Genomic DNA, 13,608 nt, shown 5'->3' with positions numbered 1-13,608 from the left:
AGGGTAGATTTCTCGTAATACAATAAAAACTTTGGTTAACTTAGGAAAACGAAGCCAACACCAATTCGTTGAAATAGAAAAATTTTCATAGCAGTAATGAAAAAAAATTCACCAAAAATATTTTCAAATAACAAATCGAAGTTGAAAACGTATTTAAGTAAAAACTTAACTGATACAGTTAACTTTTTAATCAAATTAAAAAAATAAAATCTATTAAGGATATGATTGTAAAATGTTGCATTGTGAAGAATTCTGGTATATGGGTCCCAGAATTCAGGGGGTTTAAAGATGATTTCCCAAAGAAATAAAACACTTTCAAAGATTTCCTTGGGAAGAACAATTTAAAGCTTCTTGCTTTATTGAGTACTATATTAGAACTAAATTAAATATGGCGGTTACAAACGCTCCAAGCGTTAAGTACTTTTCTTCAAGACATACATATATATGACATTTATAATGTGTAAATGTATTAGTAAAAGTAACAAATTAAACATAAGAGAATTCATTAGAAGAGATCAAGAATATAAGAGGTACAAAATTCATATAAAAAAGGTACAAAAAGTTCATGTTGTCTTGGTGACTTTACATTGTTGAACAGTGGGTTCAACATACTCCCGGGTATGAATTGGGAAATAAAGCTTTAGTTTCCAAATGGGCCATTTTCTCGACGCACAAGGGGAGCCAACGACTTCAAGAACGGTATGTTGCTTCTTGCTGCACTGCCACTCACCACTAGACCAAACACAGTCTTTGTGACCAATATTGATGGATTCTTTTCACATTTTGATGATTCACCTTGGATGATATACTCTTCCAAATCTTTACCGATTACACCATCAATTTGACCGTATGTAAAAGGTTGAGGATGAGCCATTTTGAGGCCTTGAAAGTAACTCATAAGCGATGGAATCCGTACAGCGGGTGGTACAAAAAATGGTATTCTGCGTGCAATAACAAATCGGTGTCTAAGTGGCATTTCAGGAAGGTGAATGTAAAAAGAACCAGATGATATCTCGTGTTTCGTACGGTGTAGATGAGAAAATTCTTTCACACTCTCAAATATCAGAAAAGATTTAGCCACTCTTGTTTCTAGTAGAAATGTGAAAGATTTTTGGGTTCCTCCACCCGATAATTCGCATTGGATTACAGGAGCTAGGCGACGGTATTCATTTGGAGTAGTCCAATCATGCGGCAATGCACCTGCATAAGTTATCATTTGCATATAAAATGGCATCGATTCAAATGATGCATTAATAGATGAGTTGGCAGTCATGGAGACATGATCATTTTCCTTTTCATCATTAAAAGATGAGCTTTCGATGGTTTCTTCGAAGGTCGGGATTTCTTCAAAGTTATCGACATGGATCATGGTATGATGTTTTTCATCGCAAAGTTGACATCTGTTGTCGGAAGGGCAATTCGATCGAGTATGTCCAAAGCCAAAACAATTAAGGCATACGTCTTGACCTTCTAATGCAGCTCGTCGTTCGCGAATGGTCATATTTCGGAATCTAAGGCAATACTTTAACGGTTGATTGCGGCCACAGAGGAAACATCTTGGTTTTATTACCCAGTGAGACATGTTGTTGACAACGGTATCTGAAATGGAAAGAGAAAAAGAGAACAGAATACATACAATGAAAAACTTGCATCGTTTGTTTTGATCATTGAGTTTTTGGTTTTAATGGTGTTTCTATTGGCGTTTTAGGAAGAGAAGTGTTTTCAGATGTAGGAAGAAGACATATCTTTACGATTGACCTTACAATTATGCCATCTTTGGTTTTAATTTCAGCTACTCTGACATTATTATCTTTTCCGCAAAACGTTTTCACAATTCGCCCAAGACACCATTCCGTTGGCGGCAATGATTCCTCTTTAACGATGACTACATCTCCTTCTTTGATGTTGTTTCTGCTCGATTTCCACTTATATCGCCTTTGCATTTCTGTCACATATTCTGATTTCCACCTTTGGCTGAATATGTGAAATAATGCCTTTAATCTCTGCCATCTATTTATATATGATAGAGATTTTAATGGAGGGGTGGCCGAAGACTCAGGGGGAGCTGTCAAGGAAGCTCCACGTAAAAAGTGACCTGGTGTCAGCGGCAGAAGTTCATCTGGGTCTTCTGAAATCGGACATAGTGGTCTTGAGTTTAAAACTGCTTCAACACGAACCAGCAAAGTCGTAAACTCTTCAAATGTAAAGTTCCAATTAGTTGTTACCTTTTTTAAGTGGGTTTTCATAGATTTGACGGCAGCCTCCCACAGGCCGCCCATATGAGGAGCATATGGTGGTATAAAAGGCCATGTAAACCCTTGTGGACTGTATATTTTGCCCAAGTTATCTCCCACTTCTTTGAGAAATAAGTTGTGCTCTTCTAGGAGTTTTCGATTAGCGCCTATGAAATTTCTCCCATTGTCGGAGAATAGAGTTTTTGGTAGCCCTCGACGACCAACAAATCTGCTAAATGTGGCCAGGAAGGCATCAGCTGACAGATCTGAGCAACACTCCAAGTGGACAGATCTCGTAGTAAAACATACAAATACCGCTGCATAACTTTTTAACACCTTAGCATTTTTGAGTGATGACGATTTGATGCTGAATGGGCCGGCAAAATCGACTCCAGTATAGGTGAATGGAGGAGAGAAATTAACTCTTTCTTGTGGTAATGATGCCATAAGTTGATTGTGGAATTTGTGTTTATAAATCGTACATTTTCGGCAATTGCGAATAGTTTTTCTGATAGCATTTCGAAGGCGAGGAATATAAAAACCCTGTCTTATATATCGTAGCATAACTCCATGTTCTGCATGCAAAAGTATTTCGTGTGCATAATTCACAAAAAGTACTGATAGATGAGATTTATCAGGTATGAGGACCGGATGTCGCTCTTCATAGCTAAATCCAGAATTATTTAGCCTTCCACCAACTCTTATTAATCCATTTTTGTCTAAGAATGGGGTCAACGTTAAAATTGTACTTTTCTTACTGAGAGGCAGTTTTGGTTCAAGTTGCTCGTACTCCTGAGCATAATGTGCCTTCTGTGCCATAATTATTAATCGATATTTTGCAAAAGTTATTTCATCGTAGATAACGCTTCACCCTCTTGGTGAAGTTTATGTTGACATTTTTTGATGAACCGATATATTTGACACAAAACTCGAATAGCTTTATTATATGATGAAAAACGATTTATGAAATCTTCATTTTGTATTTCGAGATGAAAATTTGATGTCTTTTTTGTTTCAATATCGGTAGGATCGAAAGTTCTTGGTTTGGGCCAATGTTCTTCTTGAGTTTGAAGCCAAGGAGGCCCATGCCACCATAGCATATTTTTTTGGAGTTCTTGCGGAGTAGAACCACGCGTTCCTAAGTCTGCTGGGTTGTCTTCAGTAGAAACATGTCTCCAGCGATCCACATCTGACATGTCGTTAAGTTTTGTAACACGATTTGCTACAAAAGTTTTCAGTGATTGTGGCGATTTCTGCAACCATCCTAGGACTATAGATGAATCAGTCCAGTAGAATTTTTCAAAGTCACATTTTACGCTGAGAGATTTCATAAGTTTTGCCATCAAAAGAGCACCGCACAGTTCCAATTTTGGTATTGTTATGCTTTTCAAAGGAGCTATTTTGGTTTTTGCTATCAGCAAGTGGCTTGAAATAACACCTTCAGAATCTTGAACACGAAGGTAAATAGCACCGCAGTAAGCTCTCTCCGAAGCATCGGAAAATCCATGTATTTGGATTCGCTTTCTTGGAGAAAATTCGACCCACCTTGGGATTCTCAAAGTCGAAACAACAGATAAATTGTCCACAAATTTATTCCAAGTTACTAGTAAATTTGAAGGTACTGGATCATTCCAATCAATCTTTTCTTGCCATAAACTTTGCATCAATAATTTAGCAATGATAATTATTGGACCAAGCCAACCAAGAGGATCATATATCCTTGCAATCACGGATAGGATAATTCTTTTTGTTGTCACTACATTCTTTTCTATAGACTCAACCTTGTAAAAGAATTCATCAGACTTGGCATTCCAGCGGATGCCCAAAGTTTTTGTTGTGCTGGATTCATCAAACTTCAAAAAATCTTCATCAAGAAGATCTTCCCGGGCCAAATGTTGAAGAAGTAGATCATTATTAGAAGTAATCTTCTTCAAGGGGAAGTTTGCAGATTTTAGAATCTGCATTAGCTGCAACTGCTTTGCTTTAGCTTCTTCGATGTCATGTCCTCCTGACAAAACATCATCCACATAGGTTTCATTTCGTAGAACATGAGAACCTAATTCAAAATTTTCCTTACAGTCTTCGCTGAGTTGAATCAATGACCTTATTGCCAAAAAAGGTGCGCAATTGATTCCAAAAGTCACTGTTTTTAATTGGTAAATTTTGACTTGATCATCGAATTGGAGCGAAAGAAAATTAATTGATATTTTCTGTCTTCTGGGTGAAGCAAAACCTGTCGGTACATCTTCTCGATGTCACCTGTGAAGACATATTGGTAAAATCTCCACCCTAGAATTATTTGCGTTAAATCAGCCAATAAAGTTGGTCCTTGAAGCAGCACATTATTAAGAGAAATTCCATTTGATGTTTTCTTCGACCCATTAAAAACCACCCTGACTTTTGTGGATTTTCTGTTCGGTTTCACTACCGCATGATGGGGTAAGAAAAATGACATCTGCTTTTCTCCACCTTCTTCTTGATGATTTACAGGCTCCATATGATCCAAATCTATATATTCCTGCAAAACTTTATTATATTCCTTCTTCAAATCAGGCGTTTTCTCCAAATTTTTATCCATTCTTAAGTATTGAGCCAACGCGCTCTTTTTGGAGGCACCTAGGAATATTTCTTGGGGAAATTCTGGCCGGAAAGGAAGTCGCACCACATATCTACCATTTTCATCACGAATTGTAGTTCTTTTGAAGTATTCTTCGCAGTATGAATCATTATCATGTACAGGTGGACGAAATTCGGCTTCTTCAATTTCCCAAAATTTCTTTAATTGTTCATTTAGATCGGTATAGTCGTAATCACAAACTAAAGTAGAAAAAGAATTTATTTCCGAAATTGGCATGGGGCCGGACAAATACCAGCCGAATTTGGATTCTCTTACTTCCAATCCTTGGGCGATATCTAGACGAATGCCTTCCATATTGATTTGGGGTAAGTAATCACTTCCAATAATCACATCTATAGGTGATGGTTTATAAAAATATGGATCCGCCAGCTCAAAATTAGAAAGATCCCCTATATCTTGGACTTTCACTTGTTTTGCTGGAAGCAAATGAGCTAATTTTGGAACAATAATCATGTTAATTTTCATGGAGAAATTTGTATTCCTTGACTGGACTTCGACGTAACAAGTTCCATTGGAATTTCCAACAACAGTTCCTCCTAGACCTGATATTTGATTATTATGACGACGTATTGGAAGTTTTAATTGTTGTTGAATTCGTTTTGTTATAAAACTTCTCTCAGAACCGCCATCAAGAAGTGCACGAACCAAAAATTTTTCACCAGCATACACTAAATTAATTAAAGCGGTTGGTAAAACTGTTGCACCATTGTTCTGGGCGAAATGGACTTGCACAGCATCATTTTGGTTGTTATTTTCTTCATTAGAAACATTTGATGAACTTGGAAGATCTAAATATCGATTGTCATTTGAATTATTGGTCGGAGAATTTTCTCGATGACTATTTCTATTGTTTTCATACTTTTCCAAATGAAGCATTGTGTGATGTTTTTTCTTACATTTGACACATGACAAATTACTGGAACATTTCGACTTGAAATGATTTGGAGACAAACAATTTGCACAGTATTTATTCGCGTATACAAATTTTAATCTCTCTTGAGGAGTTAACGATTTGAATTGTTTACAATGACGAAGACTATGATTTCGTTTACATTTCTTACACATTTTATTGTTTTCTCCTTCAGATTGCGAATAAAAAATTTGAGATTTTGAATTTTGATTTTCTTTGTGATTGGGCTTTTTAAAATCTGTTATAGTTTCCAAAATCTCTATTCTTTTTGATAAAAAAGCGTCCAATTGTGACCATGATGGCAACTCCTTATGGTCACTTAATGAATCTTCCCAAGCTCTGAGGGTCTCTTCTGGTAATTTAGTTGAGCATAAATGTATCAAGATAGGATCCCACTCGTCAGTTTTCACTTTAAAAGATTTGAAGATGGATACACTATCATTTATGCAACTTTGAATTTGACGGATTGATTTCGGTGTTTCACTGGAGGCGACTGGAGCACCAAAAAGCTTTTTCATCTGTTGATGAACGAGAATTCGTGTATTCTCATATCTATTTTTTAATGCTTCCCAAGCCAAAACGAAATTTGAATCCACTAGATCAAATCTTTGGACTATTTGTAATACTTCACCTCTTGTTTTGCATCGCAAATGGTACAATTTTTGTGCTTGAGATAAACCAGGATGATTAATGAACACAGCTTGAAAAATATCCCTGAACGCTGGCCACTTTGAAAAACCTCCCTCAAATGGATGGGTATCACAAGGTGGAAGTTTCAAATTTGATACATTTTGATACGTCATGGAGACATCATTTCGGGTACTTTCATGTACCTTTGGTCGCAATTTGTTTTGAATTATTTCAATAATTTTTACTTTGCAATCTTGATATTTCTCCGATGCTTCATCAAATTTTTGGATGTTTTCACCATCATCTTCATCTGTAGTGGTCATTAAACTTTCAAGAACTTTGTTCCACCTTCTCTCCAACTCGGAATGTTTTACTTCCAAAATTGCGTCATTATCATAATTTTCATGTTCACTTTTGAATTTATCACAAAATGAAACTAATTGTTTGTGATCAAAATTAAATTTACGTACCGACGACATTTTTGTTTTCTTTTTTGTCATAACGTGCCGGAAACAAATAAATAATTTTTACCAACTTTTCTGTAATTCTTGTAATTTTCGCGAACAAATATTTATTGGTTTTGTTTTATCAATTCACCGTTTAAAAATTTAAAGTTTCTTTGTTATATCTCAAAAACTCAAAATTTTCAATTATTTTGATACAAAATTGTTTCGTGGAGAAATTTATAAATCCCACTTTTTTAAAAACATTTATCAAAACAATGGTAACATCTTTATGCCTTCAAAAAATTTTCTTTGATTTTGCTTTGGTTTTATTTTCCTCATAAGAAATTTGTTAACCGTTATGTCCAATATTATGTATCGAAATAGCACGAATTTTTTCTTCTTCTATTATCATTTTTTAACCTTGAAACAATTTCAAGGTTATTTTTTGGAAAAATACCGCAATGCAAAAATTACAATTCTTGGAGAAACTTATATTTGTCTTTGGGATGTTTAGTTGTTGTTGTGAATAAAAAATTCCAATCGGAAAAAATTATTTGAATGTCACTCATTTGTGTTTATTTTATATATTTCAAATATTTTCACGACGCGCGCATATTTTGGTTAAATTCACAATTATTCTTTAATTTTTCATTAACTTTCATTTAATTTTCAATTATTTTCGTTGCATTTCACTAAATTTTTAACTCCCACGATGGAAAAATTTTATCCCGCAGTAATGTTGTTTCACTCCAATCTGGTAACTCCATCGATGTTAATGTAGGTCAGGTTTTTGTTTTGCACCGGTACTTTGATTCTTTCTTTTTCCTTTTATTTGCCTTTTTCGCGAATAATTTTTGCACCAAAAAACCATGAAATATTTGGAAAATATTTAAATAAAAACACTCACCCTCTTCCTTAATTGGTGTGGAATAATTTTATTGGTAATTACTTTGTCAAGGAGACGGCTATTCCTTATGCAAATGAATGTTTTTTATATTGTCTTTTTTAGTAGCTTTTCGAATTATTTTTCAGTTCGTGCCACATTCAATCGATAGAACACATTCACAAATAATTTCTTCTTATGTTTTTTAATTATAAAAACCACTTTTTATTACAATATTTTATAAAACAAAATCCGAATTAATTTTCCCGTTTGTTACCGATCACTTTTGTTAAATTTGTTGTTCTCTCTCCTTATTCTATGTCAGTGTTGGCATTTTATGATTTTGACATATCAGTGATGGCACTTTGGTACAATTAGTTCTAAACCGATTTGTCGTTTATCAGTGATGGTATTTGATGGCACGAATGGTTTACAATGAATTGTTAGTACGAATGATGACCGAATTATTTATTTCATTTAAATTTACGTTTATTAATAGTTTTAAACGATTTTTAATATCTTTTATAAATTTTCATGGGTTTTTTAATGAACATTAGCTTTCATTATATTTTTTCGAGGAGAATTCTTCCGTTTGATTTACCAATGATCAAAAAATTCAATGCAAGTTTTCATTGTACATACCTGCACTCTCCCCTCTGTCCATACCTGTTGGAACTCCTTTGCACTTTTCTCTTTTCTTTGGATTTGCAACTGTTCTCTCGTGGTGATGTATGTCTTTTCTTGTCTTCTTTAATAGGTTTGAAGATAGAAGCAAATGTCTGGGAATTTCTTCTATCGGCTTATCCAACGTGCTGTCGTTGTTGTTGTTACTGACGTCTATCAGAGCGGGGATCAGCAACCATCAAGTCACGTAGGCTTTTCCTTTTGGGGAGTTGACGATCTGGACACGTCCACTGATTCCATCCAATCCTAGACTCCGCTAAGATTGTGAGAAGGACCATGAAGAATTCTGGTATATGGGTCCCAGAATTCAGGGGGTTTAAAGATGATTTCCCAAAGAAATAAAACACTTTCAAAGATTTCCTTGGGAAGAACAATTTAAAGCTTCTTGCTTTATTGAGTACTATATTAGAACTAAATTAAATATGGCGGTTACAAACGCTCCAAGCGTTAAGTACTTTTCTTCAAGACATACATATATATGACATTTATAATGTGTAAATGTATTAGTAAAAGTAACAAATTAAACATAAGAGAATTCATTAGAAGAGATCAAGAATATAAGAGGTACAAAATTCATATAAAAAAGGTACAAAAAGTTCATGTTGTCTTGGTGACTTTACATTGTTGAACAGTGGGTTCAACACATTGTAAAATTAAACAATTAACATTTTAATTAAATGACAAAATATTTTGCATTAAAAATATAATAGAAAAATATTACATTTTTTTAATTTCTATACTACATCGCTAATGGAATCCTGTGAAAATGGCCCCGACATTTCTTTTTATAGTTTAACAGCAAAGTTTCGTAGCGTTTTTTTTTATTTTTATTACTGCCTTGTTCAGCTAAATGAAGTGATTCTTGATGGGAATCTTTTTTTGTTTGTTAGTGTTTTTTTTTTCTTTGCCCAAAAGGTTAAATTTCTTGTCGAAATGTCTTTGAGGAAGTAACAGCAGCAAGTAGCAAAAGAAATTTTGGCGTGCATAAAGTTTGAACACGACAACGTCGTTGAGTTTATTTTTAGGTTTGAATGACTAGACGAATAGACTTTCAGCAATGCTCTAACAATGATTACACAATGAATATTGATTTGCTTAAATGTTGAAGTGTTGTTTAATGAGTTCTTTTTGTTACTTTAGCATTTTTTCCTTGAAGTATATAGTAAAAATTAAGCATTAGACGTAAAAGAAACTAAAACAAATATATAATTGGTATATACTGAAAAAACAGTGAACCCACCAGGAAGAAAACATTTAGTTAATTTTGGAAAATTTTGAATATTTTTAAAAAATTGTATCTAAACAGTATTACAAATGCTGACATCAAGCCGATATCACAAAAAATTTTCGACAAATTCAAGAAAATTTATTAGACACAATAATTTTTTTTTCACTTGTAAAAGAAAATTTTGTAGTTTGAAAGAAAAAATTGGAGTTCAAAATTGCAAGAATGTCTTTAGGACAAACGAAGTTGATGATGGACGCATGTGTAGTAAAATTTACAAATCTTAAGAAATAATGAACTATTTTATGAGAAGTACGAATTTAGTAAAAGTGTTTACTTCATTTGTGTATAATTTTTTCCATTTGTTTAGTTCATGTAACTAATGTACGCAACAAATTATTAGAGTAAAGAAAACTTTCTCCAAGCATAATAATTCCATGAACTAAAATAAAGTTAAACTGGCTTTAGTGAAATAGAGAGTTCAATTTTTTTTGAGTGTACACATAAGAAAATTAATTTGCAAATAAAAACTTTGACAAAATTGTCAATAGAAATAAAATTTTGAGAAAATTTTCTAAAGAAATAGAATTTTGACAAAATTTTGTATAGAAATAAAAATTTGGCAAAATCTTGTATATAAAATTGTGACAAAATTTTCTATAGAAATAAAATTTTCTATAGAAATAAAATTTTGATAAAATTTTTTATAGAAATAAAATTTTGACAAAACTTTCTATAGAAATAAAATGTAGACAAAATTTTCTATAGAAATAAAATTTTGATAAAATGTTCTATAGAAATAACATTTTGACAAAACTTTCTATATAAATAAAATTTTGACAAAACTTTTTTTTTCTATAGTAATAAAATGTTGCTAAAATTTTCTATAGCAGTGACATTTAGATAAAATTTTCTATAGAAATAAAATTTTGACAAAATTTTGTATAGAAATAAAATTTTGACAAAATTTTCTATAGAAATAAAATTTTGACAAAATTATCTATAGAAATAAAATTTTGATAAAATTTTCTATAGTAATAAAATTTTAATAATTTTCTGTAGCAGTAACATTTTGATAAAATTTTCTATAGAAATGAAATTTTGACAAAACTTTCTATAGAAATAAAATTTTGATAAAACTTTCTATAGAAATAAAATTTTCCATAGAAATCAAATTTTGACAAAACTTTCTATAGCAGTAACATTTTGTTAAAATTTTCTGTAGAAATAAAATTTTGATAAAATTTTCTATAGAAATAAAATTTTGACAAAACTTTCTATAGAAATAAAATTTTGACAAAACTTTCTATAGAAATAAAGTTTTGACAAAATTTTCTATAGCAGTAAAATTTTGATAAAATTTTCTATAGAAATAAAATTTTGGTAAAATTTTCTATAGTAATAAAATTTTGATAAAATTAAAAAATAAAAAAAAAATAAAATTTTCTATAGAAATAAAATTTTGAGAAAATTTTCTATAGAAATAAAATTTTGATAAAATTTTTTATAGAAATAAAATTTTGACAAAACTTTCTATAGAAATAAAATTTTGACAAAATTTTCTATTGAAATAAAATGTTGACAAAATTTTCTATAGAAATACAATTTTGATAAAATGTTCTATAGAAATAAAATTTTGACAAAACTTTTTTTTTTCTATAGTAATAAAATGTTGCTAAAATTTTCTATAGCAGTGACATTTAGATAAAATTTTCTATAGAAATAAAATTTTGACAAAATTTTGTATAGAAATAAAATTTTGACAAAATTTTCTATAGAAATAAAATTTTGACAAAATTATCTATAGAAATAAAATTTTGATAAAATTTTCTATAGTAATAAAATTTTAATAATTTTCTGTAGCAGTAACATTTTGATAAAATTTTCTATAGAAATGAAATTTTGACAAAACTTTCTATAGAAATAAAATTTTGATAAAACTTTCTATAGAAATAAAATTTTCCATAGAAATCAAATTTTGACAAAACTTTCTATAGCAGTAACATTTTGTTAAAATTTTCTGTAGAAATAAAATTTTGATAAAATTTTCTATAGAAATAAAATTTTGACAAAACTTTCTATAGAAATAAAATTTTGACAAAACTTTCTATAGAAATAAAGTTTTGACAAAATTTTCTATAGCAGTAAAATTTTGATAAAATTTTCTATAGAAATAAAATTTTGATAAAATTTTCTATAGTAATAAAATTTTGATAAAATTAAAAAATAAAAAAAAAATAAAATTTTCTATAGAAATAAAATTTTGAGAAAATTTTCTATAGAAATAAAATTTCGATAAAATTTTCTATAGAAATAAAATTTTGACAAAAATTTCTATAGAAATAAAATTTTGACAAAATTTTCTATAGAAATAAAATTTTGATAAAATTTTCTATAGAAATACAATTTTGATAAAATGTTCTATAGAAATAAAATTTTGACAAAATTTTTTTTTTTCTATAGTAATAAAATGTTGCTAAAATTTTCTATAGCAGTGACATTTAGATAAAATTTTCTATAGAAATAAAATTTTGACAAAATTTTGTATAGAAATAAAATTTTGACAAAATTTTCTATAGAAATAAAATTTTGACAAAATTATCTATAGAAATAAAATTTTGATAAAATTTTCTATAGTAATAAAATTTTAATAATTTTCTGTAGCAGTAACATTTTGATAAAATTTTCTATAGAAATGAAATTTTGACAAAACTTTCTATAGAAATAAAATTTTGATAAAACTTTCTATAGAAATAAAATTTTCCATAGAAATCAAATTTTGACAAAACTTTCTATAGCAGTAACATTTTGTTAAAATTTTCTGTAGAAATAAAATTTTGATAAAATTTTCTATAGAAATAAAATTTTGACAAAACTTTCTATAGAAATAAAATTTTGACAAAACTTTCTATAGAAATAAAGTTTTGACAAAATTTTCTATAGCAGTAAAATTTTGATAAAATTTTCTATAGAAATAAAATTTTAATAAAATTTTCTATAGTAATAAAATTTTGATAAAATTAAAAAATAAAAAAAAAATAAAATTTTCTATAGAAATAAAATTTTGAGAAAATTTTCTATAGAAATAAAATTTCGATAAAATTTTCTATAGAAATAAAATTTTGACAAAAATTTCTATAGAAATAAAATTTTGACAAAATTTTCTATAGAAATAAAATTTTGATAAAATTTTCTATAGTAATAACATTTTTGATAAAATTTAAAAAAAAAAAATAAAATTTAAAATTTTCTATAGAAATAAAATTTTGACACAACTTTCTATAGAAATAAAATTAAGACAAAATTTTCTATAGAAATAAAATTTTGATAAAATTTTCTATAGAAATAAAATTTTGACAAAGTTTCTATGGAAATAAAATTTTTAGTAATAAAATTTTGTTAAAAATTTCTATAGCAGTAACATTTTGATAAAATTTTCTATAGAAATAACATTTTGATAAAATTTTCTATAGAAATAAAATTTTGACAAAATTTTCTATAGAAATAAAATTTTGACAGAATTTTCTATAGCAGTAACATTTTGATAAAATTTTCTATAGAAATAACATTTTGATAAAATTTTCTATAGAAATAAAATTTTGACAAAACTTTTTTTTTCTATAGTAATAAAATTTTGCTAAAATTTTCTATAGCAGTGACATTTCTATAGGAATAAAATTTTGACAAAATTTTCTATAGAAATAAAATTTTGACAAAATTTTCTATAGAAATAAAATTTTGATAATTTGCTATAGCAGTAACATTTTGATAAAATTTTCTATAGAAATAAAATTTTGACAAAACTTTCTATAGAAATAAAATTTTGACAAAACTTTCTATAGAAATAAAATTTTGATAAAACTTTCTATAGAAATAACATTTTCCATAGAAATCAAATTTTGACAAAACTTTCTATAGCAGTAACAGTTTTGTTAAAATTTTCTGTAGAAATAAAATT

General features: G+C 29.2%; 3 protein-coding genes across 3 annotated transcripts; all 3 read right to left on the bottom strand.

The window, feature by feature from the left end:
• Positions 1-322: 322 nt before the first annotated feature.
• On the bottom strand, positions 323-8,002 carry LOC142223936 (uncharacterized). Its single transcript, XM_075293742.1, has 2 exons — positions 7,766-8,002; positions 323-1,599 (listed from the first exon to the last, which is right to left on the bottom strand). The coding sequence occupies exon 2, from the start codon at positions 1,580-1,582 to the stop codon at positions 641-643; it is 942 nt and encodes a 313-aa protein (XP_075149857.1). The 5' UTR covers positions 1,583-1,599; positions 7,766-8,002; the 3' UTR covers positions 323-640.
• Positions 1,665-3,053, bottom strand: LOC142224527 (uncharacterized). The gene has a single exon (XM_075294308.1). The coding sequence runs from the start codon at positions 3,051-3,053 to the stop codon at positions 1,665-1,667; it is 1,389 nt and encodes a 462-aa protein (XP_075150423.1).
• On the bottom strand, positions 3,080-6,735 carry LOC142224526 (uncharacterized). Its single transcript, XM_075294307.1, has 2 exons — positions 4,523-6,735; positions 3,080-4,337 (listed from the first exon to the last, which is right to left on the bottom strand). The coding sequence occupies exons 1-2, from the start codon at positions 6,733-6,735 to the stop codon at positions 3,080-3,082; spliced, it is 3,471 nt and encodes a 1,156-aa protein (XP_075150422.1).
• Positions 8,003-13,608: the final 5,606 nt, after the last annotated feature.

Source organism: Haematobia irritans, chromosome 2 (genome assembly GCF_050003625.1).
Source record: "Haematobia irritans isolate KBUSLIRL chromosome 2, ASM5000362v1, whole genome shotgun sequence".
In the NCBI taxonomy this organism is placed as follows: domain Eukaryota; kingdom Metazoa; phylum Arthropoda; class Insecta; order Diptera; family Muscidae; genus Haematobia; species Haematobia irritans.
The sequence above is the reverse complement of the archived record's forward strand: the minus strand, read 5'-3'. Positions and strand labels throughout refer to the sequence as shown.

Coding starts and splice junctions, on each gene's coding strand:
- LOC142223936 (XM_075293742.1), bottom strand. CDS start 1,582: ATGTCTCACTGGGTAATAAAACCAAGATGTTTCCTCTGTGGCCGCAAT.
- LOC142224527 (XM_075294308.1), bottom strand. CDS start 3,053: ATGGCACAGAAGGCACATTATGCTCAGGAGTACGAGCAACTTGAACCA.
- LOC142224526 (XM_075294307.1), bottom strand. CDS start 6,735: ATGACCACTACAGATGAAGATGATGGTGAAAACATCCAAAAATTTGAT. Junction 4,338..4,522: donor TTAACGCAAATAATTCTAGG/GTGGAGATTTTA, acceptor TTTGGCAATAAG/GTCATTGATTCAACTCAGCG.